The sequence below is a fragment of the Vanessa cardui genome, chromosome 24 (genome assembly GCF_905220365.1).
Source record: "Vanessa cardui chromosome 24, ilVanCard2.1, whole genome shotgun sequence".
Classification (NCBI taxonomy): Eukaryota; Metazoa; Arthropoda; class Insecta; order Lepidoptera; family Nymphalidae; genus Vanessa; species Vanessa cardui.
Genome location: NC_061146.1, coordinates 2,809,502 through 2,824,178, shown reverse-complemented (window position 1 = coordinate 2,824,178; position 14,677 = coordinate 2,809,502). Strand labels below are relative to the sequence as shown.

Genomic DNA, 14,677 nt, shown 5'->3' with positions numbered 1-14,677 from the left:
ATAATTATTTTTCCGTCACCGACACAGAAAAAAATATATCCACCTCATTATACTTGAACTGGCTTTTGGAACAAGACCAGTGTTATGTTATCTGTGCCCCACAACTGCCAAATGTAGTGTCACGGGTCTTCAGGCTTCATACACATTTTAAGGCTTCTCATTGCAACATGTGTTATTATATAAAGACACTTCATCACTGTGCACTATATGTTGGAAAACCATAAAACAACAACAATAGAAGGTGCGGAATTGAATATGATTTAAACGCCTACCCAAAGATTACCCATTTGTCTTTTATTTCGAGATAACTGAAATCCCAGAAATGTCATATTTGAACATTATTTTAGCAATAAAACGAAACCAATTGCTGACATATTGGTATGGTTAACATCTCTATAATAAAAGATATAATATTGTAGCGATATTAAAAAATCTTCTTTTTTTCAATAATATACATATTTTTCATTTTATATCCCAATCCTGTATTACTTTTGACATTTGAGAACTATTATAAAAAATTAGATAATCCTATTTCCTTAATTGAAACTAATAGTATCAAATTCTGTTTTATTGTAAAACAAATCTCCTAAGTATGAAAAACAATTCCATAGAACGACTACTAGGCGTTGTTCATAGCAATGACAGTTAAAATGATGAATGAAAATAAAGGCATAATTTACACGACTGAATAAGGAAAATTGTGTAGGCGTTTAAATTGCCATATCCTTGAAACGTATATATTCTTCATTTTCCACAAAACACTTTCGTCTTTTACACAAAAAATCAGTTACCAAGTATACACATTAAAATTATACTTAAAACTATAATCTTGGTATAAAACTCAACTTTGACGTTCGGGGTAACATTGAAGTCTTATTTTTATTTCAGTATATTATTTTATTGCATTTATAATTTTATATTATAATCGTAAAATATTTATTCACTTTTACCCTGAATCTCGTAATTATTGAATTAAGTTAGATAGAAAAGTGCAGGACCTTTACAATAATCACATCTATCCTATATATTTTAAAATAAAACTTTACTTACCTGCTCTTTTCGAAGATATATACTTTAAACATCATTCTTATACTTAATTTAAATTTCTCCCTTCGTTCTTAAATATCTTAATAAGTATTCAATTGTTTCTAAATTTAAATAACCAAAAAGTATTGAATGATGTTCTATAATGGACTAAGATTAAAATTGATAAAGCCTATAACACTATTTTAAAACACATAAATTTTAATTATCTGTGTAATATTAATTTTCAAAGAAATTGGCTTTATTATTTTAATTCTTTTAATTATTTCGTGTTAACATGAAGTACTTGACTGACTTTTCTTATTGCAATAATTTGCAATTCTGAAAGTCAGTCTAAAATAATGTTATTTTATATTTTTATATACTCTACATGTTATTTAATTCAAAGTGTCAAACGTTACGGTAATTTTTATGTGTTAACCCCATAACATGGGATTATTTTAGCGTCCAATAACAGGTGTTGACGGGCCCCAAGTATTTAAATATTGTGTGTGTTATACAAAATAGTGTGAAATAACAAAATAACCGATAATTTAATATTTTTTTTATTAGCATAAAAACTAATCGAATTACAAATACTAAAGTTAGTTAAACTTAAGAAACAGTTAAAGTAATGCTGGCAACATAGTAAAAAAGTTTAAAACTACCAATATAAAAATAAATTAAAAAGTTATCAAAAACGCTTATCACAGAGAAAATTAAGTAGTTTTAAAATGGCAAGATCCAAATACGACATCAATTTGGAAGCACTTTAAGTTATAAAAAAATACATTCAAGGTCGAAAACCGCCGTCTCGCCCGACTAAGGAATTTTATGACTCAAATATTTACCTGAGTTCACATCTTTAAAGCTTACAATGACTCATTTTCATACAACAGTGTAATATTATAACATACAACTACAAGAAACGGCAATTTTGAATACAAAATACAGTAATATTAATTCTAAGACTAAGACATATTTGTTTGAGGTAAAACTAAGTTAGACTACAAGCATTAGAAAAGGCCGTCCTAAAGAGTATGTCCGATGACTAATATTTGAGTACAAACATGTTATTAATACTGTTTAAACTTAAACTAAAAAGAGGCTCCGTTACAAGTTTTTCAATCTTTTAAAATTACATTTCTACTTAAATAAATTATTTCAAGTTATGAAATATCTTAATTATATGATTTTTTAATCAATCGTAGTCTTTCTAATAAATGAAGTCAATGAAGAAATCTCACTCCTCTCATTCGGCAAACCTCTAAATTCAATTTCCTCGCTCAAGTTTTGTGTATCAGAAGTGTTATCATTAACTGGCCAGCGTTTATGACTTGGTGCATACAATACAAGCAATGAGAAAATGTAGATATTCCACATCCCATATACACCAGTAAAGAATGCTGAAGTATATTCAAGTTCAATATTTTCGTCCCATTTCCATTGGCCTTCAGCCACTTGTCCCAAAATAAAACCGATTACCGTAAGAGCAGCGCATATCAAAGTAGCTAACATCAAAAATTTAAAACGGTATATAATTCCTTCATAATGCAAGCGACGTACAGAACACATTGTCGGAAGAGACTGCCTTTTATGGGATATATTTATAAACACCTGCCATACCAAGTAACACAAAAACAAGAAATATACTCCAGTCGATATTCCAGCAAGTATGATAAATGTTAGAGCTAAATTAGTACCCAAGTCTGTAACCCAGATGGAATAAAATGGGTTCCGCAATTGTACACCTCTCTCGCACATGTCAAATATAAAAAGCGAAATGCAACCCATTGCTACTGCACTCAAATGTCTCCAGTACTGCTTCAAAGAACTTTGTGCTGACGCATCTTGGATTAACATATGCTCTCCAGCAAATATAAGCCAAAATGAAAACAATGTAGCATAAAAAACGCCTTGTCTTATATCCCCTAATAACAACATGAAAGGTAAATCGAATTGTAGTGTAAGATACTCAAAAGGTGCATTCAGAAAGCATAAAGCTATACCCAAAGTGAGAAGCATCTTTTCTAATAGTACAGGTTTCCTTTCTAACATGTGAATTCTTCGCCAGAACCAAACTAATATACCAATTATGCAAGGAAAAAATACAGTTTTTAGAGACAGCCACACCTTAGTGAAGCCTCCATTTTGATTTATAACAGTCACCCACATGTCTTGTATGTGACCGATATGTGCGTTCATGTCGGGAGTGTCTATCGGCAATCGAATGTTTAGCAAATAGTAATCGTGATACAAAGAACCAAGCTCAAACAAAGGTATATGAGAGCAATTATATAAGTAATCTTCAGTTTTTATATCGATGTCGCAGTCTAAAACTCTTTTTTCGACCGACTGTGTGTATAATTTCCAGTCGTAATCAGGATCCTCTTTATTTCTATACGCCAGTCGCGCGTCTATTGTTATTGTACTGCGCGGTTTGACTTCCATTTGTGAGTGGTAACCGATGTCGATTTGTAACACGCCGATTAAATTCTGCTGCCATCTCGAATAGTCGTAGGTTTCGCCCTCACGAGGAATCGGCATTTGAAATGCAAATACAATGTCTCTCTCGGAAACATCGTGTCGAGTCTCTCCAAGGTCAACAGTCTTGCATTTACCTTTACCGCGATTGTAGAACCATTTTGTAGTATCATTTTTCATTATTGATGTATCTTTACATACAGTGCCGAGAATATTTTGGACATTTGCGGGCATGGGTGCGACCAGCCCACCGATCAAAAAACATGTTATTTGACATAATAAAAGAAACGTCACTAACACTGCTAGCTTTCTACCGCTTAAATTTTCAATTATCGTTCCAGTCATTTTCGTTAACACACTCAAACTAAAATAATTTCAAAACAAAAACTCGCTTACAATAATCGACCGCATTCCATTGTTGTCTAGCTTCGAGTCGGACGCTAATTGACGCGATATGTTTGACATGCGCAGTAGTGATGTTGCCAGCAGACGTTATTTCGTTTAGAAACGCGTTACGTTTAAACCAAACGTTATATAAATAACGGTACGAAATAAAAAAAAATATATTTTAAATTTAATTAATAATTTAACATAATGCTTCAAAAATTCTTTACTAAACAAACATAATTAAAAAATAATAATACGCAAAATAATGTTTTATTTTCTATTTTTAATCAAAATCGTCAAATAAGATTTTTTTTCCTCATAAAATAAGCTAGTATCAGCAATCCTAAGGCTAAAGTAAGAGTCATTTAGGTCCACAATAATCGATGTTGCTACTAATTTACTAATTCGTATTCGCTTTACCCAATCCGGTTTCCTATTCCTCGATTTTTTTTTATATTATTTTATTGCGTTTCGTCCTTATCCTTTATATGAGTAGTATCATTAGTGCTACCGCTGCCTGACCCGAGCAAACCGGAACAGCATGAAGCTTGTTGCCCGCTCGGTAAGAAAATGTCATCTGCAATGGAAGCTATCTTTACTATTCACTTCACGAATACTTTGGAATTAATTTGAAAAGATTGCTCCATTTCTGATTGATATTATTTGGTGTGGCTTAGCTATTTTTTTAGAAAAATAGTATATTTTGCTATATTTTACTAAGGGTTTAAAGTGGATGCTTTCATAGTAGTTATTTGATTTATCATAAAATTTATATACACGTTATATGTATTATTTATAGCTGTAAATACAGAAGCCATAGTATATTTTAGTGGAGACATAAGTGAGGTAAAAATTATTTTGCTTTTCAATTTCGCCAAGAATTTTTGCATGTTTTAAAATTTATTTGCATACGGTATTTTTAATCACTTTCTAGTAGATGTTTTTGTAAGTCAAGTGCGAGATCCTACTATTATAACTTTTACAAATAGTTTCAATGAACTTTAAAAACTATTGAATACATGAACTTCAAAAAAATCTTGCCCTTGATTTATGATGATTGCATATAATTTGGTGAAAGAATAATCTAATTGTATTTTACAATCCTATCCTAACTGCACACTTACATTTTACATTTTTATTTTAATTTATTATGCGTTATGTTCGTTTGTTTTTTTTTTGTTTGACATGATCTGATTTTCTTTGTTGTTTTTTTTTCTTTTCCTCACTACCAATGCACGCTCCCCGTTTTTTTAACACTTATGGTGTTTTTTTTTCACCTGTCCTGTTACCGAACGGTTTTTTTACCCTTTCCAATCCCTTCCCTTTAAAATCCTGCACACCGGACGCCGCCCGCATGCAGCCAAGGGTCGCACCAACATCGAACTGCGAGAGCAATTCATTCTGGCCGATGGAGTGTCGCAGAGCATGGCTGCATTCAGACCACGTACGCCTCGCTCTAATACCAATACGCCTCCATCCACCGGACCCATCACAAAGGTAAGTAGCTGAAACTGCTACTTTTTTATTTAATGAAATCAATTCTACAGGTTCGATTTTAAATAGTTTTAATTTCGCACATTTATCACATTATGCGCACAGTAGTTGATAGAGGGAGCAATTCGGTTTGGGATTTACTTTTTTTTCGCTTTTTTTTTCTGTTGCACTTTGTACATGGATTGATTGATCCATTTGCAAAAGGCATTCTCGTGACTGCAGCATGTAATGAGCCCGTAGCGTTATCGTATTGTATTAGTGTGCTCAAAGCTAAGCATTGAGACACCTGCTCGTGTAGTTTTCGGTGTTGTTTGCTAGTTGTACTTTTCATTGGATCCACTGCATTGGAGGGGTGGCACGTCAGCGCATTTGGATCTTATGGTAATGTATTTTGTTCATCCCTCCTGCTACATCCCTTCATACCTGTAAAATAAAAAAACCGCGCGTCCGTCGGCAAATCGTGTGGACTAATCGTAACTTCGTCTCCTAAAATCGCGTTTCGGCAAAACGATTGGCACTCTGAAAGAGTTTTGTTGTTTGTAATGGATTTTCGTTCCATCCTTAATGTAAGGCTTCCGGTTTTATATTGATGCGTTTAGCGGAGGAGTTTATGGAGCAGCTGAAACCAATATTTGAGGCTCTCCGGCAACGAGAAGAGCTTCCATGTTCGTATCCACTACACGTGGGTTCGACACATGGCACTAAGCAAGCCTTTATATACGGCCACTCAAGATCTCAAGGTTCAACAACGCCTGGCGCCCATCACTATACACACCATCATGGATATCAGCCTTCTCCTGGATATCACTGGGTAATTTATAGGCTATGTGAGAGTTTCGCGGTTGATTGCACTTTTTTATGAGTTGATTGCAGCCATTATTTTTTTTTATTTGTTTTTATCTGTGTTTTAGATATATGTACGTTAAAGTAATAGTTTCAATCGTCAAGTCCATTTTAGATAGCATGCACATAACACGTATTTGCTAAGAAGATATTGTGGTACGTTATTTGTGAACTCGTCGGATACATCATACAATCATTTTCTTCGATTTATTCTAATACCATTTTCTGTTTGTTTTCTTGCTAACTTAAAGTACATCTTTTCGTAATATGATGTAGTCAAATTTTAATTTATATTTTTGAAATGTAGGTAAGAGAGCGAACAGCTCGCTCAGTGCCAATGTCCGCTGGTGGAGCTGCAGGGCGAGCCTCAAGATCTTCTCTGAGCGCTGGAACGCCTGATTCGCTTAGCGACAATGAAGCTGCCAGTGGTCTCGGCCAGAGATATAGGAAACCTAGTGTACCAAGGTAAATTCATTTTTAAAAACTTAATTCAACAATATTTTTCTTATATCTGTTGCATTATAATATATGTATTGTATCTTTGTAGGTCAACCCTAACTCCCGGTGGTTCAAGACCAGGTTCCAGACCAGGATCTAGGGCGGGATCGAAGCCACCTTCAAGACATGGATCTAATTTGTCTCTAGATAGTACAGGTTGGTAATTTTAAACTTGTTCATTTTGCTTTCTACTGGATTTATATTAAATAAGTTATGAATGTTTCAGATGAAGTTCTTACGCCGTCGCGTATACCGATGCGCAAGGTCACAAACACCCGCACCTCTACGGCTCGCGCGGCGGCGAATGCCGCTAAATTAGGAGTCACTACTCCCAACGGTGGATCTCGACCGAGAACTCCCACTGGTCTATTAACGCCAGCCAGTGGAAGGTATGTTTAACTTCAAACTCATTTACGTAAATTTTTCAATATTATTATTTTTTTTGTTATTCTAATAGAACTATAAGAATATTTGATTCTAATCTCAGTCAATTTATAAGTCAAATGTGACTAGTACAAAATGTGTTGAATAAAAACACAAGACGATAGTTTATGAGGTATTACAATTGGTTTACACGGGTATGGGCAGGTATCCTAGTGGAGGGATTTACCGCACATCCAGTATACCGACACTGTCACCGGTGCCGGCGTTAGTAAGGTACCGAAAAGTGAATGTGGATTTGCTCGTGTCTTGTTTGCAACGAGGTTGGGTTACGATCACCATTTGTCACAATTTATATACATAATATTTTAGGTTTTTTCTTCAAAGAAGTCTCGTTTTGTATTACTTTATAATACCATCGAAAGTATAGTGACAAATTGCGATCGTAAAAATAGGGACAAATGCGTTTATTTTGTAAGCACGTCACTTTGCTTTTAGGGGTGAATTTGTAAGTTGTTATAGTGACGTCTAAGCGTATTGTGCACCCGTTTTGGAATTTCTATACTTTGTATTGTCCGAACTGCTATTTCATTTTATATACTGTTTCTTAAGGTGGTGGTATTATTCAAGTAACATATTATAAATGTTGGTAAATTCAACAAGAAGGCATGTTACATTAGTCTAACCAGAGCTCAATTCAGCTAAGTTTTAACGAGTGGCATTTTCTAACAAGTATGGTGATCAATATATTATTTAATTATGAATTATTATTAAATTATATTTTTCCTTTCCACATGCATCAATTACGAAAATGGATACGAACGAACAGTTCGACACATTCCCAGCCATCCTCAATGGCTTCTGAGCATCCTAAATCTTTATCCCATACTCATCCTGCATTCCAAACTCAGGGTTCGACGAAAATACCCGTGTACATTGGAAACCGGTCGCAACGAACGCCATCCGTTGAGCGACGATCCAAAATGTCCCGAAAATCCCACTCACGAGAAACGTCACAAGATCCTAGTCCTATTTCCAATGATCCTAAGTCGGACCAGAGGAGTCCCGAAGACGATTCCTCACTATTCAGCATATCGGGAATGACAAGTGACAATGAATATGAGAGTAATATAAGCGAGTCGAGCGGCGACGCTTCGAAACCAACCCAACGAGACATCAAAGGGTACAGCTTGTTGATCGTAGCTATGTTTTTGGCCCGATTATTTTGATTGATGCTCGTTGATTTTCATTTTTAGTCATCACGTCGTATCACTCACTTCATTCATATGATTGTCGACTCGTTTTCACAAATCTCTCATCTTCGATATTTTGCAATTTTTATCTATTATACATATGGATACGTATGGTATATTTCAATGGCAGGAGGACTAAAGATAAACAAATCTTAAACTTACAAAATCTGGTATAATAAACAGTTCTTAAAAAATAAATGTAACATCTAAAATACAAAATTATTTCACTTTAATATTACATCCAAAGTTCGCCGATATTAAAAAAGTTATTTATCTGTTTATCGTCCTTCCATTGAAATAGACTATACATTCTACTAATACTGTTTGATTTCACGGAGCTTTATCATTTATTAGCTTTTCATTCATATCATTATACCAAAAGTTATTAATTCTTAGTATGTCATGTGAAATAGTACAACTAAGGGACTAGTCTAGTCAGTATCACTTAACTAACTAGTGGTCACAAATAAATTTTTACTTTTGCGGATTGTCAAAAGTTGGTGACATACTTTAGATTAAACTTTTAAATATATATTAATTGCTTAAATATTATAATGTATTATTTGTATTTATATTTTGTTATTGTACATGCACTGTTTATAGTTTTTAATAAAGCACTTACGTGTGCACTACTTTCTTTAATAATTTTTCTGAATACAAAAATGATCTAACTAGAAATAGAAAACTTCTTAGCATTCATTATTATTAATTGGCTTCTATCTTTTGACTAATTCTTAAGACGTGTACATTTATTTCTAAATTTATACTAAAAGCTTAACAGTAACTGATGTTGATTTTTTAATAAGACTTGCTGTTAGTCTAAGAGGTTTTCGGTCTTGATTTAAACTTAAAAAACAAAAAGCACAGACGCATGTGCACTAACAATACTAAATCTTTCTATCTTCACCTGTGTCTAATCTGTCCGTCTTTGTGCTTTGCTAACATCGTCGTAGGAGTGGGTCGTTTGCCTCTACGGATGGACAAACGCCCAGCAGGAGTCGCATACCGGTGCCTAAGGAGACTAACCATAATTCTAGGTAATGCTGAACTTTGTAGTTTGTGTTCGGTTTAAGCGTTTCCTTTTTATTTCTTCTGTATACCGTCAGTTTAGGTGTCTGGATTTTTGTTTGCGTAGCTTCATGCATGATTGCTGTGGTGTAAAATAAGTGCTGATTGATTAAATGATGATAGGCAAAGAACGCCGTCGGGAAGCACGACGCCCGTGAGGCCTGGCCAACAAACGGCGGCGTCGCGGCTTGTACGGCGCCCCTCGGATGCGACCGACAGCGGCGCGCCCGCCACCCCGCTGTCCCGCCGAGCGACGCCCGCGTCCTCGAGGACCACGGATAAACGCGAACCCTTCCGACTATAGACGAACAAAATATTATATCGATATCATTCCCACCAAAACACCGCCATATTGAACGTCAACCAGTTTGACATGGCGGTCTTTTGTCAAGTGTTATTTATGCGTAAAGTTGCAAGCCGCTTTGACTTATCGTCGATGTAATCTAATGCCGTTTTGCAAAATTGTATTTTTTATTTTTAAGCTAGTGTTAAAATGTAACATGCGTAAAGATCTGACAAAGCGCCTTGTACCATTACGGTTTCGAACGCCGATGAAACAATTATATAACTAACAATAAATTAACCTATTCGCAAACTGGGCCAAGCTTGTTAAAAAAAATGCGAATTTGGCTTTTAATTAGTAACAACTATAGCGTAGTAAAACATAAAGTCTGCACTTGTTGCCTTGTATACTTATTTTCTATGATCCCTGCCACTTTATAAATTGAATTAATTGTGCTATCAGTATTTAAAAAAAAATCGATAATTTCCTTTTTTTTCATGTGAATATTTCTTTCTTATTTATTGTCAAAGTTGCCATAATTGTTAGTGTTATATACGTATTAGTCTCCTTTGGAGACGGGAAAGTGTGATTTTGTATTTTTTCCTTTAGGGACCATTTTGTTTACGGAATACCGATTCGTAGGCGATTACCGGTAAAGGCTTTCGCTAAGTTACTTGGGCTTATAGTAACGCCAAACTATTCGTCTCAACAGAACGTGTGTAAAGTTTTTACCGTTAATTATTTAAGGTGATAATAGATTTACGTGGTTCATTTGTAATGCACAATCATTTATCTTATTTCATTCGGTATTTATTCGAATTTCATATAGGAATATATACTAAATAATTATTAGGAATCGTCATGATTTACATAATGTATATGATTATTTATACACTGTTATTGCACAATACATTTATTGTGATTGTAAAGAGAAGTTCACATTGGACTGGTAAATATATGTTATTCCTTCCGACTTACGCCAGAGTCGCTGGATAACTTATTTTTACCAGACATTGTTCACGATAAGAAATTCCATAGCTGACTTTTTATTTTAGTAAATAATTAAAGTACACTTTGTCCACACAAAAGACATTTACTTAATGAAGCTATATTAAGAATACTTTTTATATATGAAAAAAAAAACGCTTTAAAATGTAACCTTCTCTAAAAAATGTTAACCAACACTCACATTAACTTGTTAATTTTATTATAAATCTGACTCTAAGAATAAGCCTTATTATTAGAAATATTGTAAAACTATTAATCTGGTCATTTTTATTTAAATCATTGTTGTATTTGTTAAATATAAAATCAAAGCAAATTTACTAAAAGCTTGCAATATTTTTTTGTATAAAGTATTGATTCTGAAGAGCTACAGTTTTTAAAATCTCAATTGATTTCAAAATAAAAAGTAACAAATATTCTTTTGTTTTATTATAAAACCCTCTATAGCAACCCTATTCGAAAGATGTACACCAGTGCTTCGGTTTAATATATGACTCATAATAATAACTAGTTACTGTACGTCACTATGTTAATCATTAAAATACTAAAGTTAAATATAATAATTGAAATATAAACCAATCGCACGAGCGAACAAACCTCTGAAAGTCTCGGAGTCCTCAGAGTACTGAAACTTTAAAAAAAAAAGGAATCGCTATTAAAAATTACTTATATTGTTATTTTGTAAGATAAGTAGAGCACATAAGTTTATTTGCTCTCGTTTCTTTAGCTTTCTTAAGATTTAGAATAAACAAGTAACAAGTTTTAACTTAAATAACAACGTCTTAGGATTGGTCTACACGTTGTAACTTTGAATGCCTTTTTAATCATAAATAAAGTAGGACTTAAATACAAATGTATCGATAATTTAAATAATATATTATTGGTGGAATTGAGTAAATACGGTATGGTGTAATCTGGCAAATGTCACATAATGCTATTAGAATATTATATCTATGATTCATCTAAATCGTTTGACTGTGTCGAACACGAATCGCTTTAGCCCAAATATTACAAATTCTAATTGTTTGTAAAAAAAATAAATTAATAAAAAAAGCATATTATTAAAAACATATAGATGATAAAATGCGTGGAACTAATTGTTGTTGAGTAACATACAGAATATATATATAATATACACATATAATTGTATTTAACTTTATATTTTAAATGTTGAAACAGTGTAACTACTTTCTTTTTTTCCTGTTCTTCTCGTTCAACAGTGTTTGTCAACTTGAATAAAGTTCAAAAATCAAAATCAATATATGATTTTGATTTTTGATGTTGGTGGGTGTATCCCATACTTGAGCTTACAACTTGTGAAATTGGGTTGGTAATTGTTTATCTGATAATAAAACTCCTTAGCAAATGTAAAGTTTAACGATTAAACGAAAATAACGTTACTTTGAAAAAATAACGTTAACTTGGTTTGTAATGTGGCAACATTTGCGTTTTAATGAATATTTGACAAATAAGGTATAAAACTTTTTTCAAGTAAAAAGAAAATATATCCAGTAATAGTTGCATTATTTTTGTCTATAATTTAAACGACAATTATCTCATTATCGCAAAATAACTAATTTTATATACCTATATTTTCATAAAAAAAATGTTGTAGGGAAAAATATTCACAATAATGGTAATAATAAATAGATCGGCAATGAGCAAATAAATGTCAGTGTCACTATTTTCATTATTGTCATGTCATTAGATCGCAATTTATAAATATCAACATTTCTTTGAAAATACAAGGTCTTCCTTATTATTTTGTTTGATACATTGCACTACATTTGCTTAGATTCTGTGTTAAGTGAAAATTGGAAATGGTTGGCTACAACATGAATGGGCCAGCGAGAGATCATGTCATGAAATTAATGCAAGAAAAAGATAGAATTGAAAGCGAAATTCGTGATGAAAACGCAGTCTTGGCGGCAAATAATGTTGGAATGGAAGATTCTCTAGTCGATACGGAGGGGTTTCCTCGCAATGATATTGATGTATACAAAGTAAGACATGCTAGACATAGAATAATTTGTAAGTATAACAAAATTTCAAGCAATTTATTAATTCTAAAGAACTTCGCATGTATGTATGTATATCGATGTATATTTATTGCTAGATAACTATGAAACCAAACACAAATTTGATATATCATACAAGCAAAAAAAAAAAGTAGAATTATTGCAATATTATTTACATTCGTACTTTAATATTGTTCCTACTGTGTTGATTTAATTTTTTGCACAATAATGAGTCAGTAGTCAATAATGTATCAGTAAGTACATTTTAACTGATAAATAAGTCACTTATGTCTGTATTGGATAACCATATATATTTGTATTAAGTACATCAACTCATCCATTGTAACCTGAAAGAAAACCGACAAGACTAATGTAAGATAAAAGTTAACATGACTAATATAACAAAAAAAATGTTTTAGGTTTGCAAAATGATCACAAAAATATCATGAAACAAATTGAGCGAGGTTTGTGTGAAGTCCATTCTCAGTTTGTTTCGAATGGTGAAGGCGCTTCAAATTCGAGGAACCATAATGGGCATACAAATCATGTTGAAGGCCCCAGCACGAATGGGAACCTGATGGAAGATACAAATAGTTTTGCCACAGTGGGCTTCGTCCAAGAGGGTTCACCGGCTGATTTGGGGGTAATAAATATAATTTAGTTTGTATTTTTTTTTATTAATTCACAAGAGCTTTATAGTAATAACTTAGTAAGGTTAAGCTGCGGAACAAAAACCTTTTTTCATAAGAAAGGATGTCTTTGTTCTTTTTATCTAATATGCACAATTATAAATATAAATGAATGTGCAAGCTTGTTCGGATTAATACCACTCATATATTTCAATGCTATGCCAGAATACATAGTATTCTTGTGTTCCCATTTTATAGGTGAGTGAGTCAGTGGTAATATAATCAATGGGTCCACAATTCTACCAATTTCAACGAGGAGTTGTGACCATCAGATTACTTATTGATCCACTTACTTATTGAACTTAAAAATCAGTCAGTGGTGTTAGGCAGATTTAAACATGGTTAAAATATTTGAGTTACAGGGAAATATACACATATACAGGGAAATCTTGATATATGAAGACAATATAATGACAAAACAGTAATTTTTTATAAGTTGATTGAATTTTGAGATGATTACCATTATCAATTTTTGTCAAATTCACAATTATGCTCAAATTTTGATTACTACAAATATAAGTGTGATTAAAATAATAAGTAATGCTTGTAAATTTTCAGGGTCTATGCGAGCATGACAAATTGCTCCAATTTGGTTCCATTAACTCAAGCAACTTCGTAGACATCACTCAGCTACACAACATTGTGACACACTCAGTTGGCCAGCCCATACAAGTTCGGGTGAAACGAGACAGACATGTGCTCAATTTTACTGTTGTTCCTCGGCCATGGGCACAACCAGGATTACTCGGCTGCCAAATAATGAGACAAAATGCATCATGAACTCTACTTGAATGATAAAGCTATAATGAATTAAAGATTAAATATGAAAAGGGAATGTTTAAATAAAATGTTGAATGTTTAACTTGACTTTTGATTTATGATCATTTGATATTTTGCTTATTAATTTTGAGAAGCTTATATAAAATTTGTACAATTACTTTTTCAATGGATGCTAATTATTTTAAGTTGAACCTGTATATAATTTTTTTTTACATATATTACATAAAATTATTAACAGTATTGATTTTAATATTTGTACATACTATTATATTTTATACAATGGTAATATGGTATTTCTATTAAAATTAAGACTACTGAATAATTAGGTTTAGGTAATTAAATTATGCATTGCTTATCCTTGTTTTAAGGGTTTTACAGCTAATTCTTATCCGTTGAGTATTTTTCATCTATATTTCTTATATCCTTGGCTTACAATTTCGTAAAGAGGTAAACAGTCAAAATAGTCCACAG

General features: G+C 32.7%; 3 protein-coding genes across 27 annotated transcripts in view; 2 read left to right on the top strand and 1 right to left on the bottom strand.

The window, feature by feature from the left end:
- The window catches only part of LOC124540331 (microtubule-actin cross-linking factor 1), a 297,681-nt gene extending 286,546 nt beyond the window's left edge, over positions 1-11,135 (top strand). For 17 of the 25 annotated variants that reach the window (XM_047117836.1, XM_047117846.1, XM_047117848.1 and 14 more), the window contains 8 exons: positions 5,988-6,199; positions 6,539-6,696; positions 6,779-6,885; positions 6,956-7,118; positions 7,318-7,386; positions 7,940-8,293; positions 9,317-9,400; positions 9,555-11,135. In XM_047117836.1, the coding sequence (XP_046973792.1) occupies positions 5,988-6,199; positions 6,539-6,696; positions 6,779-6,885; positions 6,956-7,118; positions 7,318-7,386; positions 7,940-8,293; positions 9,317-9,400; positions 9,555-9,735 (1,328 nt within the window). In that variant the 3' untranslated portion in view covers positions 9,736-11,135. Of the gene's footprint in view, positions 1-5,254; positions 5,392-5,987; positions 6,200-6,538; positions 6,697-6,778; positions 6,886-6,955; positions 7,119-7,317; positions 7,387-7,939; positions 8,294-9,316; positions 9,401-9,554 lie in introns of all 25 variants that reach the window. The other 8 variants (XM_047117847.1, XM_047117828.1, XM_047117827.1 and 5 more) reach the window with 7 other exon arrangements.
- On the bottom strand, positions 1,368-3,962 carry LOC124540332 (protein wntless). Its single transcript, XM_047117849.1, has one exon. The coding sequence runs from the start codon at positions 3,850-3,852 to the stop codon at positions 2,221-2,223; it is 1,632 nt and encodes a 543-aa protein (XP_046973805.1). The 5' UTR covers positions 3,853-3,962; the 3' UTR covers positions 1,368-2,220.
- Positions 11,136-12,341: 1,206 nt separating the features above from the next.
- LOC124540306 (26S proteasome non-ATPase regulatory subunit 9) lies at positions 12,342-14,288 on the top strand. The gene is made up of 3 exons (XM_047117788.1): positions 12,342-12,750; positions 13,157-13,380; positions 13,985-14,288. Exons 1-3 carry the CDS (start codon positions 12,540-12,542, stop codon positions 14,204-14,206), a joined length of 657 nt encoding a protein of 218 aa, XP_046973744.1. The 5' UTR covers positions 12,342-12,539; the 3' UTR covers positions 14,207-14,288.
- Positions 14,289-14,677: the final 389 nt, after the last annotated feature.